Source organism: Hemicordylus capensis, chromosome 6 (assembly GCF_027244095.1).
Source record: "Hemicordylus capensis ecotype Gifberg chromosome 6, rHemCap1.1.pri, whole genome shotgun sequence".
Taxonomy (NCBI): Eukaryota; Metazoa; Chordata; class Lepidosauria; order Squamata; family Cordylidae; genus Hemicordylus; species Hemicordylus capensis.
The window spans coordinates 37005830-37027664 of NC_069662.1; the positions used below are offsets into that span (position 1 = coordinate 37005830).

At 42.2% G+C, this 21835-nt stretch overlaps 1 protein-coding gene across 2 annotated transcripts in view; it reads left to right on the forward strand.

Annotated features, from left to right (window-relative positions):
* CCDC47 (coiled-coil domain containing 47) overlaps window positions 1-16476 on the forward strand; it is a 32623-nt gene extending 16147 nt beyond the window's left edge. For both annotated transcript variants that reach the window (XM_053262192.1, XM_053262191.1), the window contains 9 exons: window positions 1178-1299; window positions 2329-2394; window positions 3356-3457; window positions 5770-5880; window positions 7756-7841; window positions 9326-9384; window positions 10613-10722; window positions 11329-11496; window positions 13211-16476. In XM_053262192.1, the coding sequence (XP_053118167.1) occupies window positions 1178-1299; window positions 2329-2394; window positions 3356-3457; window positions 5770-5880; window positions 7756-7841; window positions 9326-9384; window positions 10613-10722; window positions 11329-11496; window positions 13211-13291 (905 nt within the window). In that variant the 3' untranslated portion in view covers window positions 13292-16476. The remainder of the gene's footprint in view (window positions 1-1177; window positions 1300-2328; window positions 2395-3355; window positions 3458-5769; window positions 5881-7755; window positions 7842-9325; window positions 9385-10612; window positions 10723-11328; window positions 11497-13210) is intronic.
* The last annotated feature ends 5359 nt before the right edge of the window (window positions 16477-21835 follow it).

Genomic DNA, 21835 nt, shown 5'->3' on the forward strand with positions numbered 1-21835 from the left:
ACGAATTGTTTATTTTGATCATTGATCATAAAACAAAGTCAAACATAAAAGAAAATTATACAAAATCCCAATAAGAGAAACAAAAGGAGGGAAATCTTTTTAAATTCATAATACAGTTAGACTTAGAGGTTTAACTAATAATACCACCACTGCTCAAACTAAAAATTTAAGCTTAGGAAGCTACCAGCTTCTGACAAAATTTCCCAGCTATTGAACAAAACTTGGCAATATTTAAAGAAATTTCTTCAGGTGTATCAGCTAAAACAAAATTTAAATAAAAATTATCCGAATGCCCCAGAAATACTTTTTATGAAGGGTAACAAATAGTAATCACCAATATCCCTTTAAAAATGACAATAGAGCAGTACATGTGCAGTTGTTTCTATACTCCCACTGTTACAGGGGCAAAGTCTCTCAGCATAAGGTCTTTTATTGTACCTCCCTCTAGGACTGCCAATTGAAATGCTTTGAGATGAACTTTGTCATACTTGGGAATAGTTGTTATACCAAGATATCTAGCTGGTTTATTAATGACACCTTGGTTTCCCAAGATAATGCATCTAGCTATATGACTAAGGTCTGTCTGCTTCTCCATGTCTAATACACGTTGCTTAACTACCAACCTGGCTTTTGAAAAATCCATAGTTTTTAAATAACCTGGGGATAGCCCATGGTATAACAACTTTTTCTCCACTTCTTGTTTGCAATAAGATTGAAAACCATTTTTGAGCATCAGTGCAGCATGACCTGAAGGATGGAAATTCAATTTTAACCATAGATCAAAGATACCCATGTCTGTCTCTCGATTTTGGAAATCCCTGCTTCCAGACAAAGTGCTGCATTGGGCACAGACCGTGGTACCTGAAAGATACCACTAAAAATTTTGGATTGAAGGGCTCCTAATGTACCAGATTTTTTTGGTGGTCCAGTCTGAGCTCCATAGAGTAACTGCATGGAAGATTTAGCTAAAAATAACTTAATTGTAGCAAGTATAAATTAGGCATCCCTGGAATGAAAAAAAAGAGAAAATAGTCCTTGTAGATCTCTGAGCATTTAGCAGTGCATAATTTAAATGAGCATTTCTGCTGCCTGAAAACTATGCCTAAATATTTAAAGCAAACAACTTGTTCAATTTTATAATTATTTATCTTCCAATTTTTGTGTGTGTTCTTTCAAGGGGATGATGGGACAAATAAAGAAGCCACAAGCACAGGCAAGCTGAACCAAGAGAATGAACATATCTACAACCTGTGGTGTTCCGGTCGGGTGTGTTGTGAGGGCATGCTTATCCAGCTCAAGGTATGAGGAAATGTATCTTGAAGTGTTGCATGTTTAAAATATCTGAAAATTGCTCCTCTTACATCTTTCCCCCTTAGGCAAAGATTTGAGTTTCATGCTCTGAACCAAGCTTTTGGGAGAATGTGTGAATTAAAAAGGAATCTATATGTGAATTTGGTTTTTTACTTTTGGCAGAAAGCTGAAACAGGACACTTAATTCTAGCACCTGGGAGCTACAGACAGGCATAAGAGTTAGATGAAGAAAGTTCTGAAGCAAGCTGCAGAACCAATAACTTGCCCCACTCCATGTCTGCATGGACAAACATGGGACCTGGGAAAAGAAAAGCCTCATCCTGCTAGGTCTTCTGAGGGATTGCAGCTCAGCTTTCCACCTCCTTTGTCTCATCCCATTGTGAGAGGGTGGGGCCTAGCAAGATAGAAGTTCAGCTCTCCCCATAAGAATCGATAAGATGGCTAGAGGTGAATTGGGATGGTGTTGAAGTAGTGTTCCCTCTAACAAGGATTCCCCGATGTTGTTGACTACAACTTCCATAATCCTCAGCCAAAGGCCATTCAGCTAGGGATGCTGGGAGTTGTAGTGAACAACATCTGGGAATCCCTGTTAGAGGGAACAGTGTGTTGAAGTCCTTGGGCAAAAGCTTGCAGTTGGATTCTTGTTTGTTTGTGTCAAGGCCCAAGAGCAAAAATGGCAAATGTCTCCAGGGCATGGTCTGGAGTCAGCAACGTTGCAGAAGCTAAGCATATCTGGGTCTGATCAGTGCCTGGACAGAACTCCACCTTGAATTCTTTGATGGAAGAAAGACTGGATACAAATGAAATACAAGATATATATTAAAATAAAATGTCTACATTGTAATTAAGAGCTACAGTAGAGATTTCTGGATTTCTGGGATGGATCTTCTACATGTAATTGTCACTTGTAGAAGATTACACAACCCCACAACTGTTGGGGTGGGGGTTCTTGTGCCTTCAAGAACATTGCAAACTCTAAGTCAGGAGTCTCACCATGGCCAAAATGCTGTTTTTCAGTTTCTCAAGAGACAAGACCTACTGAATGTCCTTGCTCGAATGATGAGGCCAGCCTGTGATCAAGTGGTATGTGTTTAGAACTGCAGCCTAAAAGCTTATGCACAGGAGTGGGTAATTCTATGCATCCATAACTAATGGATCATCATCTCTTTATTTTATTAAAAATACACTGAAATGTCTAGCCATGGCTATGAAGATAGACTTTTGAATTTGTGAGCAGCATCTAGTGAAAACTTGGGAGTCTGAGCAGGACCTTGAGTCAGAGAGCATGAGGTTTCAGTGCTCTGCATAGGTCCTTCCCAGACCTCAGGTCTATCGGAACCAGAATAAGTTAAGCTAAATATTTTATAAGCACACTTGAATAATTCAAGTTGCAGAATACTGCTTTTCTTGACACATAATTGTCAAGAGTTGTTCCTGTATGCTGAAGATGAGTGCCTTCTCTGTTATTCACACTCAACCCATAGTCATGTAGTAAGATTCAAGATGCATCTTCTGGCCAAAATGGGGATGACTGTAGACATGTCGTGAAGTTGCCATGTCAATCTCTTAAATTTCCTCACTATTTTAGGGACTGCCCTATGATTACTGTTGTTCTGATAGGAATAACATTTACAGCAGAAATAAATGAAGCAGTATGCCAATTTTCAATATACCTCAGTTAGTTCTAATGTGGTTTGAAAAAGCCATTGAATCTCTTAGGGTGGCAGTAGATGTATTGATATGGAAGTGGTATACATTGCTACTGAAGTGGGTTAATGGCAGCTTATTGGCCATTTTACAACAAAGAGGAAGTGGTCCATTATTTTAGACTTTCTCTAATCATTTTAGTTTAGGGAACCCTCAAAATCATTATTATTCTGGATATTCCACCAATTTGATCCTGATCATGGTCCATAGCTGCTTGTGATGCCTGAACTCGTATACATTCTTTGCTGTAACATGGAGTCCTAGCCTCCATTTGTTCTTTTCTGTTTTCTGAATGGATAAGTCTTGTTGTATAAACCCAAATCTCTCTGTTGCACAGCAAATAAAAGTTACTATGAATGATGAAGACATGGATACCTACGTGTTTGCTGTTGGAACAAGAAAAGCCTTGGTGCGGCTTCAGAAAGAAATGCAGGACTTGGTATGTATTGGGCCATTTAGAGGGATTGCTAAACCCTTTGAGCTAGAATGATGAGTACAGTATGAAAAATTGCAATATTATTCAATATTATTGTCACTGTAAGTTTCTTAAATCACTCTTTTATGCCAAAAATAAAATGAGAATAGGTATGGTCAATATGTTTACTGAATATACATCCGCTTACTGGTTATGTTCAAATGTAATGCTAAGTCACGTTTGGCATTGAGAGTGCAGTCAGCCTTGGGCTTATGTATTCCCTCCTCCTCCTCTACTGCATGCAAGGGATTAGAAGCTTCTGTTCCTATGGCAAACCATAGTTTGCTGTTAATTTGCAAACTATGGGTTGCCCACAAACCAGAAATCAACATTTCTAATCTCCTTGTGTGCAGAGGAAGGATAGGAGGAAATGGGAGTTCATTATGCTTTGCTTTTTGGATCTTAATACAACCATAGGTGTCTTCAACAGCTTCTGTGAATTGGTACAGTTCCTATCTACAGACTGTTCTTGGCTATTTTCTTTAATAAGAATAGTCATTTATCCCCAGAAAAGCCAATTGTCATATAGGTGGCCCTCATCACCCTTCATTCTGGCAACTGCAGTTTCACATATTCGTGGGCGTGTCTTAGGGACCCAGTTTCTTTATCAGCGATGTGAAAATAAGCTAAAACTTGTGGTTGTGGAGTGGCTGGAAATGACTTCTGGTGTCACTTCCGGCTGCTTTTTTAGAGCATGGAGCCATTTTGAAGATCTTTTTAGAAAAACAACTACAAGCCCTTTTTTTGCCAAAACGTTGGCTGTGACTTGGGAGTTTTCGAGGGCATTTCTCCAGGGTTTTAGGGCTCTAGCGCAAGTTACTGTATAATTCTATTCTTATTTCTCCCTCCACTTCCACTTTCTAGGTGTTTTTTTTTCCCGTTTGGAGCCTAACCCACCAAGAGTTAATGTTTCATTATTTGCAGTTTCATTATTTGTGCCTATAGGTGAGAATGGAACTCCCGCAAATGAGGTCCACCTGTACTAGTATCCTTCATTTCCTGAATGATTAAAAGAACCCACACTAATTCCCTGCCTGCTGCTGAAGCCACCTTTTTTGAATTAATATAAACATAGTCCAGGACTGTTGTTTGTATGTGGTGAGCACTATAATCTGTAGTTATTTTTTTAAAAAAACCTATATGGTCCGTATGTAACTCTTTAAGGTTTAAGGTTTGCCCTGTAAGAAAATTATAAAAACACATAAACTGCATCACTATATAAACTGCTCCATTACACAGAAATTCTGATATCAACGTGCATTCAGTGAAGTGTGTGTGTGTTAAGAGCAGGTTATGTTGTAAAGCAAATGGCTTTAGGAAATGTACGTAAGACAGTATTGAACATGTTTTCAATTTAACTACTTTCATAATGCATTTATTGTGGAAACTGTATTTTCCTATTATCCTAGGTCTGGGAGTCTTAGAAATGGTTTTACAAGCAGGTCTTCTGTTCCTTTTGTCTACTTGCTTCAGTTTGGAAGTGTGCCTCTGGAATAATGGCTTACATCCCCACCACCACCACCACCATTTTGTTGTGTGGGTAGAGAAGGCTGGAGTATGGTGGGTGGCGCTTCATGTGATGCAAACTTCCATAAAGAAAAGTTATTTCAAGTATGAGCTCTCGGAGTTAGAGACAGTAGAAGGGTAAATTCTGCCCCCATACCCTCACTCCAGCCCCATAAGAGAGAGGGACAGAGTTGATACTAAATAGTGACTAAAAGAATTGGGGTACAAGGAGTGTTGTTTAGAACATTTTGTTCTTAGAGTTCACCTAAATCTTGTTTTTGTGTCTACTCCTGAAATGTGAAATTACTCCGGGATATAAGTGTAAAAAAATAAAATAAATAAATGCCATAATAACTTACTCTGGTGCTTCAGGGAGATGATTGCAAAAAATTATGTCAATCTTTAAAAGTCAATGTAATTTTTCTCTCTCTTTTTGATGGGGTGATTCAGAAGAGACGTGTTATATGTCACTTCCTTCTATACTGCTGGTGGTTGGAAACTGCAGTAAGGTGGGGTAAAAGTGGAAATAGTGCTGTCTGTTAAATCACAACATAGATGTGGAAGAAGCACTTAAAAGAGTCAACAGACAGCTTGTTGTGCAGTCAGCCAAGCATAAAGCTGTCGGAGACATGTGGCCAGGACTTAACATTAAGAAGAATCTCAATTCCAGCTGATGAGACTTGAAATCAGTTTCCAGGGTTTGACTAAGTTGAATGAGAATCTGTTTAAAGAAGTGTGTTTTAAATACTGTGACAATTTCTTCCCAATAGAGTGAGTTCTGCAGTGATAAACCCAAGACTGGGGCAAAGTATGGACTCCCAGAGTTGCTGGCTATCCTGTCAGAGATGGGTGAGGTTACAGAGGGAATGATGGATACCAAGGTAATGTCAAATTATTGGTAAAGGTCAGGGTATAGTGAATGTTGAATCTTGCAGGAGTTATAATGGGGAAACCAGTGCCAAAACATTATTTTCCAAAGCTGCACTTGGAATCAGTTTGTTCATTTAAAAAACCTATATAAAGGATCCTTCTGTCTTGACTTGGAAAAATAGAGCATTCAGCTTTGAATGCAGACACCAATGTTCTCAGGATAAAAACAGGATTGTATTCTTGCTCTTCTTGACATTGAGAGTGTTGGTGTGGTGCAGTGAACAAGAGTACTGAACATGGCTCGTGGGCATTCAGATTCCCAATTCCCTTTGAGTGGAGGTCACTGGGTGGCTTTGAACTTTCAGCCCAGTGAGTCTCTCAGGATCATTGTAGTGATAAAGAATGGTTCACAATTTAACGCAGAACAGTCTGTTCAAATTATTACCATTTTATACAATAGATTTTGAATGGCAGGACCTGCAGTTTCAAGTGATGCATCCGTAGTGATGCATTCAAATGATGCATCATTGGGTAAAACATCAGAATGTCCAATCCTAGATCAGTTCAAAGGTCAATCTAGCTCAGTACTCTTTTGCAACAGTAGCCAGCCAGATGTTTCAGGCATAATTCTCTCAAGCAGGGCAGGCTGGAGCTGGTTGTCTTCAGTATCCAATAAGTAAATAAAAAGGCATCCTTGCCACTTGAACGTTGAGGATTTTATATGAGTTCTCTAATCTCTCAACTGTGACTTCTTTTCCTGCTCACCACACCATACTAGGGATGTGCATGGTCCGGAGCAGTCCGGACCAGCACCGAAGGGGGGCCTGCATTTTAGGGCGGGGAGGGCTTGTTTACCCCTCCCGCCTCTTTGCCCCCGCCAGTGGCCGTAATCTATGGTAAAATTGGGGTGCTGGAAAACAGCCGCTCCAGCCGCCGCCGCTTCCGCCGCGCCCCCCCCCCCCCCGTGAGCAGATTAGAGAAGGAAAGGCTACTGCCGCCCTCCCGCCCCGCCACCCCCCCCACGAGTGCTCACCAAGTTTAAAGAAATTAGAGAGGAGCTGGCGAACAGAGCTCCTCTCTTATCGAAGCCTCCGGCCCAACTGGGGCTTTGGGCACGCGCGCATGCGCGCTAGAGCTCTTTATCCGCTAGAGCTTTTGCCGGAGGCCCGGTCTACCCGCCGGGAAGAAGCCGGGTAGACCGGGCCTCCGGCGATTCCTTCTCTAATCTGCTCACGGGGGGGGGGGGGGCGGCGGCGGCGGCTGGGGCGGCTGGTTTCCAGCGCCCCAATTTTACCATAGATTACGGCCTCTGATGGGGGCAAAGAGGCGGGAGGGGTAAGCAAGCCCTCCCACCCTTAAAGTGAGACCCCCCCCACCCGGACCCGGACCGGCCCAGTCCGAACCGGTCCGGCAGTTCGGAGGCCATTAGAATGGCCTCCAGACCGGTTCGGACACACCCCTACACCATACCACATCTCCAGAATAGGAACATGAACTTGCAGGTTTGCTGCAGGGATGTAAAATTCTCTTATGGAATCCACTGCTTTTTAAAAAGGCAAACTATTTAATGAACGGCAGAGTTTTCAAAGATTGGCCATGATAGTGAAGTAGAATCTCTTAAGCCTGGAGACACTAGATGCTGGTGATAAAAATGGGAACGCTTTGCTGTCATGCCGTCCTTGTAAGCTTTTTAAAGGCATCTAGTAACAAAATGCCAGATTAGCTGGGCCTTTGATAGGGGTCATCTTGTGTTCTTTGTCGTATAACTTTACCTGTGGCTAATGGAAAAATATTAGTTTTCCAGTCGCTTCAGATGGTATATACAGTAGCATAATAAATTGTGTCCCTCTTGGTACTCTATACCTTAATTTTTCTTCTTCTTGTAGATGATCCACTTCCTCACACATTATGCTGACAAGATTGAGTCTGTCCATTTTTCGGACCAGTTTTCCGGTCCAAAACTTATGCAAGAGTGAGTATGATGCAAGCAGTGTTGGGATTTCAAGTTAATGTTGCACTGGAGCTTGTGGGGGGAAATCAGACAAGCAGGGTTGCCTATAGCATGTCATCCCTCTGTATATCTGTGATAATAATGAGCTGGGAATTCCAATGCGGCCAATCTGAGGGTTTGTTTTAACTTGGTGGCAGAGCTCTGCTCTGGATCTTCTCTGTGATATGTGGATTGGGAGTTTTTACATGTTTAAATAAGGATATCTGTTAGGAAGAATGATGTCTTTGCCTCTTCAGCAATTTTGGGTGTTGCTGCAGGAGATATGATCCTGCAGTTGCCTACCGTGCTGCTGTTGGAAGAAGTATAGGCAGTAGCAGTGGGATCTGTCATAGTAAGTCACAGGTACTACCTGCTATAAAAATAGCTCCATAAAACAGATGGTTGTGTTGTAAAGCAGTGGCAAGGATCCATCACAACATTCCTCCTTCAGTGAAGGGAGCAGATTGCCATGACAAATCCTCTGCTGCAGGAAAAGGGCAATCAGAATGCCCTCAGTGTTGCTTTTTGCACAATATAGGGGTATCATAGGAACCTAGGAAGTTGCCTTCTATTGAGTCAGACCATTGGTCCATCTAGCTCAGTATTGTCTACACAGCCTGGCAGTGGCTTCTCCAGGATTACAGGTCAGAGTCTCTCTCAGCCCTATCTTCGAGATGTCAGGGAGGGAACTTCGAACCTTCTGCAAGCAAATGCTCGTCCCAGAGCGGCCCCCTCCCCTAAGGGGAATATCTTACAGTGCTTGTGCATGTAGTCTCCCATTCCGATGAAAACCAGGGCAGATCCTCCTTAGCAAAAGGGATAATTCATGCTTGCCATCACAAGACCAAGCCACCTAATGTTGCAGTGGGGAAATGACTTGAATAGCAAGCCAGAGGTTGCTCGTTCGAATTCCCGCTGGTATGTTTCGCAAACTATGGGAAACACCTATATTGGGCAGCAGGGATATAGGAAGATGCTGAAAGGCATCATCTCATACTATGAGGGAGATGGCAATGGTAAACAACTCCTGTATTCTACCAAAGAAAAACCACAGGGCTCTGTAGTCGCCAGGAGTCAACACCGACTCAACGGCACACTTTACCACAAGACCAGCTCTCCTCCTAGGATGAAGATCCTTGGGTGTTTCTTCCTGCATCTTGTAACAGATTTTGATAGAGGTAAGGAAATTTATTGCTAGAGCAGATTTTCCCCACCAACTTTTTCGGTGCAATCCATTGTAGGTATATTCACAAACATACTCCTGAAACACTCTGGACTACTGCAGGAACTTCCTGCAACAGTTTAAAATGCTCAAGGCTGACATTTACTGCAGGGCACATGCAAATGCACCCAAATAGGAGCCCAGCCTGTAGCAGTTTATGGTGCTATCAAACTACTGCTCCAACACTGTTTGTTGCATGTCTTGTATCTTCTTCCACCCATGCTGCTTTTTTATCCCCTGCTAGGGAGGGTCAGCCTTTGAAACTACCTGAAACGAAGAAGACACTATTATTTACCTTTAATGGTAAGAAAAGGGTTCCTGATTTCAAACTACCTTTCTGTAGATCCCCTGTACCTTGGGGATCTAAAATTCTACATATTCTAAAGGGGTCCCAGAGACCCACCTAGTAGAGGAATGGGGCCTAGTCTGTGCATGCCTGCTGAACCTCTGCTCCCTGCTGTGGTGCCCAGGAATGTTGGCTGGGCAGCAGATGAATACTTTTCCTTCAGCATCTCAGTGGCGCTGAAGGAAGGGCACATTTCTGCTTCCTATTAGCTTTCCTGGACACTATGGAGGGGTGGGGGCTAGTCATAGGCCTTGCCTCTGGAACCTCTGCAAATGGCTTTTTCCTGATGTTCCATTACTGGAGTATAATTTTTAATGTTCTCTGGCAAGAAGTTTGTTCTGATTTCAACTGTGTGTGCTTCTTGTGTATCGTAAGGATATTTGAGTAATAATACAGAATCCTGAAGTCACCCTTGGATCTTTGTGCTTGTAAATAAAGCAGCTTCCCCCTCCCTGAGAAAAGTAGCCTACTTAACTCTTCCATGCAGATGGAGTTACTTGCATTGCAAGAGCATGAAATGCAGTGTTAGAATCTTCTCTCTGTGTGCATTTTTGTAAATAAAATCTCCTCTCTTTTGTTAACTCCTGACGTGTTTGTGGCTTGTTTATTGTTTAGTGCTGCAGTGCTTGCTTGGATTGATTAAAAAAACCTTTTCACTAAAAAAAAAGTGGATCAGACTTTGAACAAATATTTTGCATAGAAGTATCTATATGAATTGCACACAGTAAGCAATGAGAGACATTCTCCTTTTTCTCTCTCACAGGAGGAAATGCCTCTTCTCAGATGTCTGCCACGACACATGTGTACACCAGCTTTTTAAAAGTGGTGCTTTTTGCTAATATGCAAACTTAATTTAATTAAACACAAATTGACTGAAATCCCTTCAATTATTTGACAGCAGTGTTCCCTCTAACTGGGATTCCCAGATGTTGTTCACTACAACTCCTAGCATCCCTAGCTGCAATGGCCTTTGGCTGGGGATTCTGGGGGTTGTAGTCAATAACATCTGGGAATCCCAGTTAGAGGGAATGGTGGTTGACAGCCCTATTATTATTATTATTAGATGCCGATTAAAACTTCTGTGTTAAAAGCTGAGCAATGCAGAGCGCATTCAGTAATATGATTGAAAATTTTCCCCAACTGTCTTGAGCATTAATCTCAGGAAAATATCTCTTTGCCTTATAGTGCCTGGATCAGGCAACACTTCCCCAAAAGACATGGAGGCTCTGCTGCCTCTGATGAATATGGTTATTTACTCCATTGACAAAGTGAAAAAGTTCCGTCTGAACAGAGAAGTAAGTTGTGCATTAATGTGTACCTCTTTTTAAAAAAGAATCAAAGTTTGCTCTTAATTTTTACAATTTTCCCTTCTCTCAGTTGCCATCCCTCATGCTGTGAATAAACTATGTATGCCCTTGTTTGAATGTGGGGTATGAATTTATAGTCTGTCTTGACTGATGTTACAGTTTGAGACAGGACACTAAGAGTGTGGGTGGGGATCGCAGAGAGATTGTGTCTTGATTTTCTGTGACTAAGCCATGTAGGGCTTTAGAAACTAAACCAGCATCCTGACTTGACATAGGAAATTCAGTCAGGTGCTAGAACATTAATTTACGGTGCTTCTGGCCTTGCATTCTTGTTGGGAGAACCACTGCACACTGTACACTCTAAAACTTCCAAAGAGTATTCGAGAGCAGCTTGCACATGTACGTTAGGGCAGCTTGGTGCATTACAGTAATCCAGCCAGTTTGGGAACATCTCAGGGCCAAGTTTTGCCGTATGTGAAAGTATCCAAAGATCTTAATCACTCTTACGTTTTACTCATTGCAACATCACCAGATGTAGTGTTTAATTACATTAACCATGTCTTGTTTTGCATCTCTCCCTGCCTTGGGGCAAAGGGCAAACAAAAAGCAGATAAGAATAGGGCACGTGTAGAAGAGAACTTTCTGAAGCTAACTCATGTGCAAAGACAAGAGGCTGCTCAGTCCCGCCGGGAAGAGAAGAAACGGGCTGAGAAAGAGAGGATCATGAATGAGGAAGATCCAGAGAAACAGCGCCGCCTGGAGGTAAAATAAGCTTCTGGGGAAAGCTCATGGTTAATTGAGAGCTGAGCTCTTGCCAAAGACATCAGATTTGTTTGAAGCTGGTGTGGTTAAGAGCGGAGGTTTCTATGGAGTAACAAAACTAGCACGAAAAATTGTGTGTCTGTACTGTTTGCTGTACTGTAAAACTCACTTGTTAAATTTTTATTCCCTCTTATTTGGCCTAGCTTGTAGCATAGTAATAGGCTACACAGGTTTCTGCTTGTTCTTCATGCAAAAATGACAGATGAGGTATATGAAATAGAGATTGAGACATCAGTTCAGAGAAACCTTGAAGCCAGTTAATTATCAGCATGTAAACCATGCCTCCATGGGGTTGTGTGAAAAGCTGCCAAAGTTCCTCTTGGACCTTCTTTCTAGAACTTGTCTTGATTGAGTCATGACTCTTAGTGGTTGAGGTATTCTGTATGCCTGGCGACCATTGTCTTTTGCTCTGGTCCTTTAGAACATTATCATGCTGAACAGCCTCCAGACTAAGTTATTCATGACTAAGTCCAATTGAAATCAATGGAAAGTAATAGTCATGACTAACTTGTTTCATTGGTACTTGTCCCATTGATTTCAAGATGACAAGAAGCTGCATTTGCCATGCAGCAACATATTATAGTTAGAGTGCTAATGAGATGAGGTTTTCTTATAGACAACCAAATCCTGGTTCCCTTTTAAGTCCCATCTCTGGGACTGGGAAGGCAGAGCTAAAAGCCACTTTTTGAAGAGGCAGGATCTTCCATTGTGTCCCCAATGTTTCTTCCTAGGATGCTTACTGTATTTCAGCAGCTGATACTCCAAAAGGAGATCAGTTCTGGTATAAGTATTCTCAGTTGCTTAGGGTCCATTTCTCTGGCTGATACCTTGTTCCACCTACAGGAGCCACATGGGATTTTAACCCATTTGTCAAGTGTGTAGCAGCTTCAGCAATCTTTTGGTAGAGAGCTCCTTTAGAGATCAGTGGGGCACACATTTGTGAGACCTTATAAGACAGATGCCTTGGCCTTGGCCAATTTGCCTCTGCAGAGTTCTCCAGCAGTAGGACTGAGTGGCTACCAGGGTATTTGGGCTCTCGGAGGGTTTCATTCCCATGTTGAGATGTTTTGCTTGTTTGTGTTCCAGTGGCAAGTAGTGCCCTTCTGTCTATAGGGAGAAAAGGAATTCTTTCATCTGGAACATGTTCTTCTCATAAATAGGGCATTCTGCCCATCTTGTGTAGTGATTCAGTGCCTTCCAACATAAGTTCGGTGCTTTGCTTTTTGGTTGTAGGTTGGGTGGCCAGCGGAGCTGTCATATGGGTTGCTGTGTTCTACCAGTTGCAAGTTTGCCTGAAAGCCATAGAACAGAGCGATCTGGGATGCAAAGGGAAGTCTCACCTTCTCAGAAAGATGCATTGTAGCTCTGCCTTTGTGGTCCTGACCTAATCTGCTACTTTATAGCCTCCCATCTACAAGAAGAGAAACTTGCCAAACAACAACTTAATCTTTCCCTACAACAAATAGATTAGCTGGGGGTGGGAGGAGATGTTTGAATCACCCACAACAACCAAGCAACACATTGCACAATAGAATGATTATCTGGAAGAGCCCTTAGTTTGCCCAGACGGCTTCTTTTCCTTGTGGCCATCTTTCCCCCTGTAAACAAAACATAGGATCTGATAATCACATACAACTTCTAATCTTTCCAACAGGAAGCTGCTCTGCGGCGTGAGCAGAAGAAACTTGAGAAGAAGCAAATGAAGATGAAGCAAATCAAAGTGAAAGCTATGTGAAGAGCAAAGTTGCAGGAAACCCTTTTCTTGGTGCCAACCATAAAATTGCAATTTGCTGCCTACAATGAGCTAATTATGTTCCTGACCTTAACTGTTGTCCATTAAGAACCACTTTTGACCTAATCTTTTGTTGCTCTTGGGATTATGGCTGAAGAGTTTCTGGGAATGCATGCCATGCAAAAAGGTTATTAGAGTTTATTACCAAGAGACTCTTCCTAGGTCAGTCATAGGGCTGTCCCTAGAAAAGTTACATAGGCAATCAGCTCTGATGTATCTCTCTTCTCCACATCCATGCACATGCTGGATTGCTTTTGGAGTGATCCTGTAAATTCCAAAGTTACACTGCAGTCAGCAACAAGAGGTTTTTTTGTTTTTTTTTTAACATCCAACAGGTGGCCTCCAATCCTGAATGGGATGGCTAATAAATATTTTCAGGGCTGCAGCCAGTGTTTCAGTTTTACATAATGTGCAAGCTCTCTTCAGATACACAAAAAGGAAACAAGGAAGCTGAGCTTGTGCACAGTATCCTGAGAAGGGGCCCAGAAGTCCCACCCCAGTGAGCACACACTGAGAAGCATCACCCTCCCCACACTCTTCACACTTATATTGTGTTTGTGAAGAGGCAAATGTTACAAATGTGGCGGCAGCCGTGTCTGTGATTGGAAGGCTGGGGTGCTCCAGCCTTCTGATCACAGAAATGGCTGCCATCATGCCCATTTGTCTGAAGGGGCAAATGTTGAAAGTGTGGAGAGCGCTGTGGTGTGAGCCTTCTTGGTGGTTGAGCTCTGGGACAGGGCTTGCCACTGCACTCTCGGGACAATGTACAATGTACACAAGGACAGCATCCCCTTCTTTGCATGTCTGAAGAGGATTGCTGGTTTGCATGTGTATATGGAGAACTTTGCAATGGTCTTCCATGTTGTTGAATTGTTAGTTCCTACTTGGCTCTGGTTGTTATTGTACAGACTTGCAATATTTCTTGGGTTTCTTCTTGTTTCTATAAGAACATGTAAAACTTCCTAGTATGTGCCAGGAATGCATAAGCACTTTGATTCTGTTTTGGGTATGTGAGCAAAATAATTGTAAAGGCCTACTTGAAAAAACAAAAACAAAAAAACCTTCACCGGGGGTGGGGGGGGAGAGTGAGAGAGAGTGTATCCACTCCTTTAATTATTGGTGCAACTCATGTAGCTAGACTTTTGTTTAGCATAAAGCAGTTAAACATAAAACACAAACAGTATGGATAGTTCAGGTTTTAAAGCCAGTTATTTGTAGAATGAAGCTTCCTTTTCATTAACGTTGCAACAGAAGAGTACTATACCAGTATTTAAAGATATGCATTTTTTTTCAGACCACTTCGCCCAGAATCCTTCCAGAGGAGGAGGCTGCTGGGTATAGTTTGGGGTATTCAGATTAGAAATCAGTCTGTGGACTACTGATGTCAAGGTTTATGATAAGCCTACATGTGGATGAGCATTTCTTTTGTCTTCACAAGACCTAAACTTGCAAACTTGTGGATGTTGGTGGTTCTGTTTTGTGTATAAACAAGTAATTGAGGAATGACAGATGCAAGAAGTTTGCCTGCTGGTAGTGTATCTGTGTGTCTTTAAATCAAGTTTAAAACAATGAGAATTTTATCTTAGGGTCAAGACATGTACATCCCAAAGAGGTTCAAAGTGCTGTAACCATGATTTGAGCACTCTTGTTAACGTCTCTGTACTATAGCAATAAATCAAGTGTTGTTATGCTACAGGTACTGGCTGGCATTTCCCACTCTATTGCTGGCATTTCTTCCCCCTCATTGCGGAATGAAGCACCCATCCTTCCCTTCAGACAAGATTGCACTCTTCAGCTGTGGGGTGCTTTTCTCCCCAGCTGCTGAGGGGGAAGAGTGGTGGCGGCAGCAGTAGCGGGGTGGGGTGGTGGGGGCAGTCAAGCAAGTTCCTAGTGTGCAAAGGAAACGTGCAAGAAGATGGCTTGCTCACCTTGTCCCTTGCTGCTGCCACATCCCCCTGCTGAGTGAGAGAGCTCCCTGATGTTGCAAGTTCTTCCAGTCTCAGGGATCTGACTGCAGAACTTTTCTTTCCCTGAGGAGAGAGAAGTTGTAATAATGGAACATTACCAGTGTCATTCACTATTATGCTAAACCCATGAACATCTAAAAAGATATCTCAAAACACATTTACATCACTCAAGTTTCTTGGATGTACCTCTCTCTCTTTTAGCCTTCAAATTGCACATTGGTGTGTGTACAGCCTAGTGCAGGTTGCCGCATGAAGATCTGTGAGGCCAGACGTGGTTTCCCATGCATTACTCAATATGATCTGTTATTCCCCACCCCACCCCAGGCTTGTGTGTACATGGCTTCTGCACACGGATGTGTTGTACCCATTTCCCTACATGGGTGGTGTTTGCTGGTTCTCAGTGAATGTGTATGTGTTGGATTTCTTTCCCTCTTCAGACAGATGCCCAAGTGTTAGCAGCTTTCTCTAGATTTCAATGTGTTCTTCTAACCAATCATCTTATTTAATATTTCTATCTTTTTTATGTTTCTGTGGCTGCTGGCTATATAACAATGAGAAGCTATGGTTTAAATAGTTGTGCAATTCCCCTGCCCTTCCTCCCCAGCACAGCAGAAACATTTTTTAGGAGGAGCATATATCTCTCTTGTTGGATCTCCTTAAGGTTATTTACGAAAGAGTGTGTATGCTGGGGAAACTGGACAACTGAGCTTGTAACGCTTTGCAGTCTTGTGGAATTGCTGCATTTTATAAATGCTAATCTAGATGGCATTTGATCATTGTATGTAATAGGCACTTTTTGCAGTAGGTTTAATGAGAGAAACTGGAGGATTAAATTTATTTCTTAATGTATTTTCTCAATGATGCTTTTATCTGCAAATATCTTTAACGCAATAACATAAAGCTGCTCTTTAAAATGGCATGCGCTAAGACCTTTTTGTCAAAGCATGAACATGCACAGGTTATTTCCTAATGCAAAAACCTGCAACCTGACAGATTTTCAAATTTAGTAATTTTTTATATAACAATCATTTATGGTACTTTACAGCAGAAATGGCAATCCTATGTGGGATTCAAACTATTTTGTCACTAGTTGTAGACAGTAAAATGGAATAAAGTATTGTTTCACAGAGATAATTGTTTAAAGTAAATGTATAAATGGTTTGCTCTGTGTCCTTTTTTCTTTTGTTGGAGTAAGAGGGGAAAACATTCTTGGAAATACCATAAAACAGTTCTTATAAATGGTCTTACATAACAAGTTTTCATCAATCAAAAAAGACAAAAATTCAACATACTAACTTTTATTTATTTTCTTATTGGGATCACTTTGGCTTCATTCCAGAGTTAGTTAATAAATGGTCTTTATGAAGCAGGGCCTGGAACTATGGAAAGGGAGAAGATAAATGGCAAAGCATCTCGGGTAGTTGTCCTTTCCCAGTGGGGTAGGATTGGAGATTATTAGAGGTGGTGTGTAGTGCATAAACACACTTACACCTACACTTACTCTGGAAGGGAGCCTGTCCAGTTGCCTTGAAAGATAGTCCCTACTGTAGCACACATCCTATACTCTATTGAGCTGAATAGAAGATGACTCTGAATTTAAGATGACACCCCCGCTCCCGATTTCTAACATTGATGAACTTGGGGGAGAAACCTAATCTTGGATTCAGGTGAATAGGGTATATTTAGAAGAGAGAGGGGATGGTAAGTAGGCCAAGGGCACTGTGACTGAAGGGGAGCCTTCCTCCCTTAATTACGGGGAGAACATATATTTGAGTTTTGTCAAAGTAAATTGTACCAGATGCAGGGAAGGGGTTGGACAGTGATATTGTGTGTCCCATTGGGACTGAAGAGACGTGGGTTCAGGTTCCTGTTTAGCTGTAAAGCTCAATGGGTGATCTTGGGCCAGTCATGTGCGTTCCACGTAACCTAACTTGTAAGGTGGTTGTGAGCTCTTTGGAGGAAGGGTGGGATTTTATTTTTCAGACTCCCCCCCCCCCCCAATAAGAATGAATGGCAGCCTTTACTTGGTTTGATTACATGTGTATGGGGAGGGGGGAGAACTAGGGACTCTTGGCCCTGCTTATCCCAGCCCCATCCTAGGTTGTTTCTTGAGAATTAGAACAGGCTTTTAAATGCATCTTTTATTACTGTGGGGGGGGGGTTTGTGTGTGGGAGTGAGTTGGTTTTTATGGTTAACACCTTCCAGAGGGGAAGCCCTTAGTCCGTTGTAGCAAAAACAGAGTTTAGTGACATGTTAGGACGAACAGAACTATGCTTTGCCTTTAATCCAGTCTTGAGGTATCCAGGTGCTGTGGGTGCTGCTGCGATGCCACGCCTTCTTATCATGCTGCGGGGGTACTCTGCAGCTCCTTGGCCCTCATCAGCATGAGTTGGTGTGTGAAAAAGCCTACATTGTGTGCCTTCTCCACACTAGTGTTAAGTCAGGAAACTGGGTTAATGCTGATTAAGCTGGGGAGGGGAGAAGCTGAAATGTAGGCATTATCCCAATGGCACCAAAAAGAGCCATGTCTGCCTTAGCAATTGGCCAGGTATATCTATCTACATTCCCCCTTTTGCTCACTCTAATCTGTGTGTGCGTGCACATGCGCGCGTGCACACACACACACACACAGCCAAGTGCAACTGAATACTGAATGGGGTATGGAATGTGTTACTAGATTTTCTCCCTTCTGTCTTGGGAGTGGGGGTGGCCAACTTGAGGCTCTCCAGCTGTTGTTGAACTACAAGGCCCATCACCCCTAGCTGCAATAAATTGTGACTAGTCCAACAGCTGGAGAGCCTGAAGTTGGCCACCCCTGTTTTACCTTCATATCTCTGGACTTCTTGGAAATAAGATAAGATGCAAATATGATAAACAGTAAATAAAAGCATTGCCTTTTGTGCAGCAATGGGATTCTGGGTGGCAGCACACAAAATAGGTTGGTTAGTTTTCTCCATAGCATTGCAACCCGCCCACGTGGGGCCTGCTATAATGGGGCGGGGGACACTTTTTCATTTAAACTTCCAAACCTTTTGGGGTAGAAGTAATCAGTCATGACACACTTCCTTCCTCCTCCCAGCTCTGATATTCATTATAATATGATTAATAAAGTGCAGGGGTTTAGAACACACTGGAGGCTATATAAATACTTGTGGTGATAGTGGTGGTTAACTGCTGTTTCCTGGAGTGAAACGGTACACTCCATGCACATTCTGCTTATTTTCTTGAGTTTCTAGGGCTGCAATCTTTAATCAAAAACTTGGAAATGGATTAAAAAGGCATTCCAACTGGTTAGGCAACATGTTTTAAATAGATTTTACCAACTGCAGATGGTAAGTGCCATTTTAGAAGAGGCTATCCCTGTTTCCTCAACAGGAGAGAAGTGCTGTCTTACAAGAGGTAAGACAGCACTTGCTAAAATACATAACAGGATAATCAAAAAAGCAAAGCATTTTTCCTCCCCCCCCCACCTCAAAACTATTTTAGTAAGTTGTGCATGTAATTGATCAATTGCAAGTTTTCATTGGTCTAAGATTTCTTTAATTGAGCAACAGCCCTAACCTTCGTAATTCAGGCATTGAAAGCAGTATGTTCCAGGGTTGCAGCTAGCCTGAAATTAAATCCAGTGCTCATGTATGAGGGCAAGAGAGGATGCACTGGTTAGAGTGTTGGGCTTAAGAATGTGAGAGTCCACATTTGAATCTCCACTTGGGGTCAAGTTGTACTGTAATACAGAAATGACCTGTTGTTTTTTTCAGTGGCAAAAAGCATGCAAGGTGATGTTAATTGCGACTGGTGTCCTTGAATGGCTTGGGTTTCCTGTAACGTGTGGAAGAAAATGCTGGGAAAGAATTGGGCCCATACGTCTCTGTGTATGGTAGGGCAGTGGCAGCTCAAGGCCTCTGTGTGCTGGAGGCAAGGCACCAAGAGCTACCCCATGCTTCTGTACACTCCAGTTTTCTGCTTCCCCAATTTTTTTAAAGCAAAGGGCATCTTGGTGCCTCACTGGTAGCTCCATCATTTGCTGCCTGAGGCAACTGCCTCACCTTGCCTTATGGAAGAGCTGCCCCAGGGGCAGGGATTCCCAGCCTTCAGTTCCCAGATGTTGGACTACAATTCCCATCTCCAACCAGAATGAGTTTTGATCATATGGCTAGGGATGATGAGAGTTCTAGTCCAATCTAGGGACCCAAGGTAGGGAAAGGGCAACCTTAAGAGTGTGCATGCCAGTCATAATTTAATTCTCCTCTTTTCTGTTTAAACTCCTATTGTTTTTTCTGAACAGCACTCCAAACTCAAAAGTATGGCATCTTTTCTGCATACCTTTGGAAACACATGTACCTATTCTTATCTTTGTGAACTCTTGACGTAGTTGCCCAATTTTTGTATGCTGTCCAACTTGCCCAACTTGTATATGCTGTCTTCTCCACCCCCCCCGCCCCCCGCGCTAGTCAAAGCTATTTCTATTTTTGTGTAATTTTTGTTGCCATTCCTGCACCACACTCATTCAACTCATCTCAGGCTAAGTGTAAAATGATTGATTTTGAACCAGCCTGCTTTTATGTAGACTTTAGCATATTTTGATTTCGATGTATTGAACTGGGGTGGAAAAGAAAGTTCCCAGTCCTTAGGCAGCATTGCTGTGTATTATGCATGAAAATATCTGTGAATGGCTTATAGTCAACCATTTTATGTTTAGCTTTTAATTCTCTCCAGTGACTATTTGCCTATTTTTTTAATCTGCTCGTGTCTTGCATTTAGTTATCCACTTTAAGTTTTTCTACCTATTTTTCTGGTAACTGCTTATTCTGGGATAGTATTATACAATTGTATTTGTTAAATTTAGTACTTGTATGACAAGTCCCAGTTTCTGATATTGATCAAGATCAGGCTGACACTACTCTAATTGGCTCTGTGGCAAGAAGCCTCCCAGAACAGCATGCTGTTTAGATGAACTCCATGGGGACACATAATTCATGGACATTGGCACATAAGTAGTAAACCAAGGTTGCAATAAATGGCAGAAGACTGAATTAGTCCATCTTTTTCTAAGTGCCCCTTTGGCTTGAGGGGTCCAGGGCCTGCAGAGACAACGTATTTATTTTTCTGTAAGAAAGAAAAAGCAGCCTTCTGGTTCATGGACCTCCTAATGTGCTATTTCACAAATATATAAAATACTATTTCTTGAGAAAGGGTTTGCATCGGGGCAGAGCTATAATTAAGCAGATGTGTTCAAAGAACACCAGCCACTCACTGCCAGGGGCTACCTCCTGGCTGCCTCTCCCCCAGTCCTCTAGGCCAGGGATTCTCAATGTTGGGTCCCCAGATGTTACTGGACTTCAACTCCCAAAATCCCCAGGCCCAGTGGCCTTTGGCTGGGGATTATGGGAGTTGAAGTCCATTAACATCTGGGGACCCAACATTGAGAATCCCTGCTCTAGGCTACCTTTCTCCTCCCATGGCTTTCCAGTCCCCAACTTGCTCATTACCTCCATGGCGCCTCCTAAAGCTTCAGGAGCCACAGTCACAACTTTTATGCTTTTCCTTTAAAGACCCATCATTTTAGTCTGGCGTTTAATGATATCTAGTTGTTGTTTTTTTAATTTAATGAGTTTCAATCTGGCTTGAATCAATGTTTGTTGATTTTAATTGTTTTATTATGTGTGTTTGATTTTAATGTAAACCACCCTGAACCACTTTAGGAAGGATGGTGTATTGAATGAATTATAATTGCTCACTTGACAGGAAATATCTTTGCTAGTTTTATCTGGAGTGCAGTATGCTCTAAAAAGCATTTTGCTGCATTAGTTGTGATGCCAGATCTGCAAGTAATTTTGCAATATTAACTCTAGTCCAAATTGCTTTACAATGTGATTCTGTGCATGTTTGTTCAGAAGTGCCTTGCTTTGTTCAACAAGACTTGAACAAAGTGAGGCTGCAACCATGGCACACAGTAATAGTAAAAACTAAAACTATTTGTTAGCCACCCCATAACAAATTGTTCTCTGTGCAGCTCAACACAGCATTAAAACATCAAGTAAACACACACAACACAATATTAAAAAAACTTTGAGTTTTTAAAATCAAATTTAAAAGGCTTGAAGGAAGGTCTTTATCTTGCATGTAAAAGATCAAAGTGATGATGCCCAGTGAACCTCACTGGGGAGGCTGTTCCATAAATGGGGTGCAACTACAAAAAGGCCCTCTCCCTAGTAGCCACCTGCTTCACCTCATTTGGCAGCGGTACTCAGAGCAAAGTCTGAGTCAGGTAACCTAGTCCCAAGCCATTTAGGGCTTTAAAGGTTAAAACCAGCATTTTGAGTTGGGCCTGGAAATTGACTGACTGGATGCAGCACTGGCATAAATCAGAGGTGCTTGTACCCTGGACTTCTGGACCAAAATCCAGGGCCTCCACAGCCCCTGGACCCTCCCCCCAATCCTCTTTAGTCTTTCCTGGGTGGTGTGGTTGCCTGGCTGATGATGATGATGCTTAATTTCTTTTTTTTTGGGGGGGGGGTT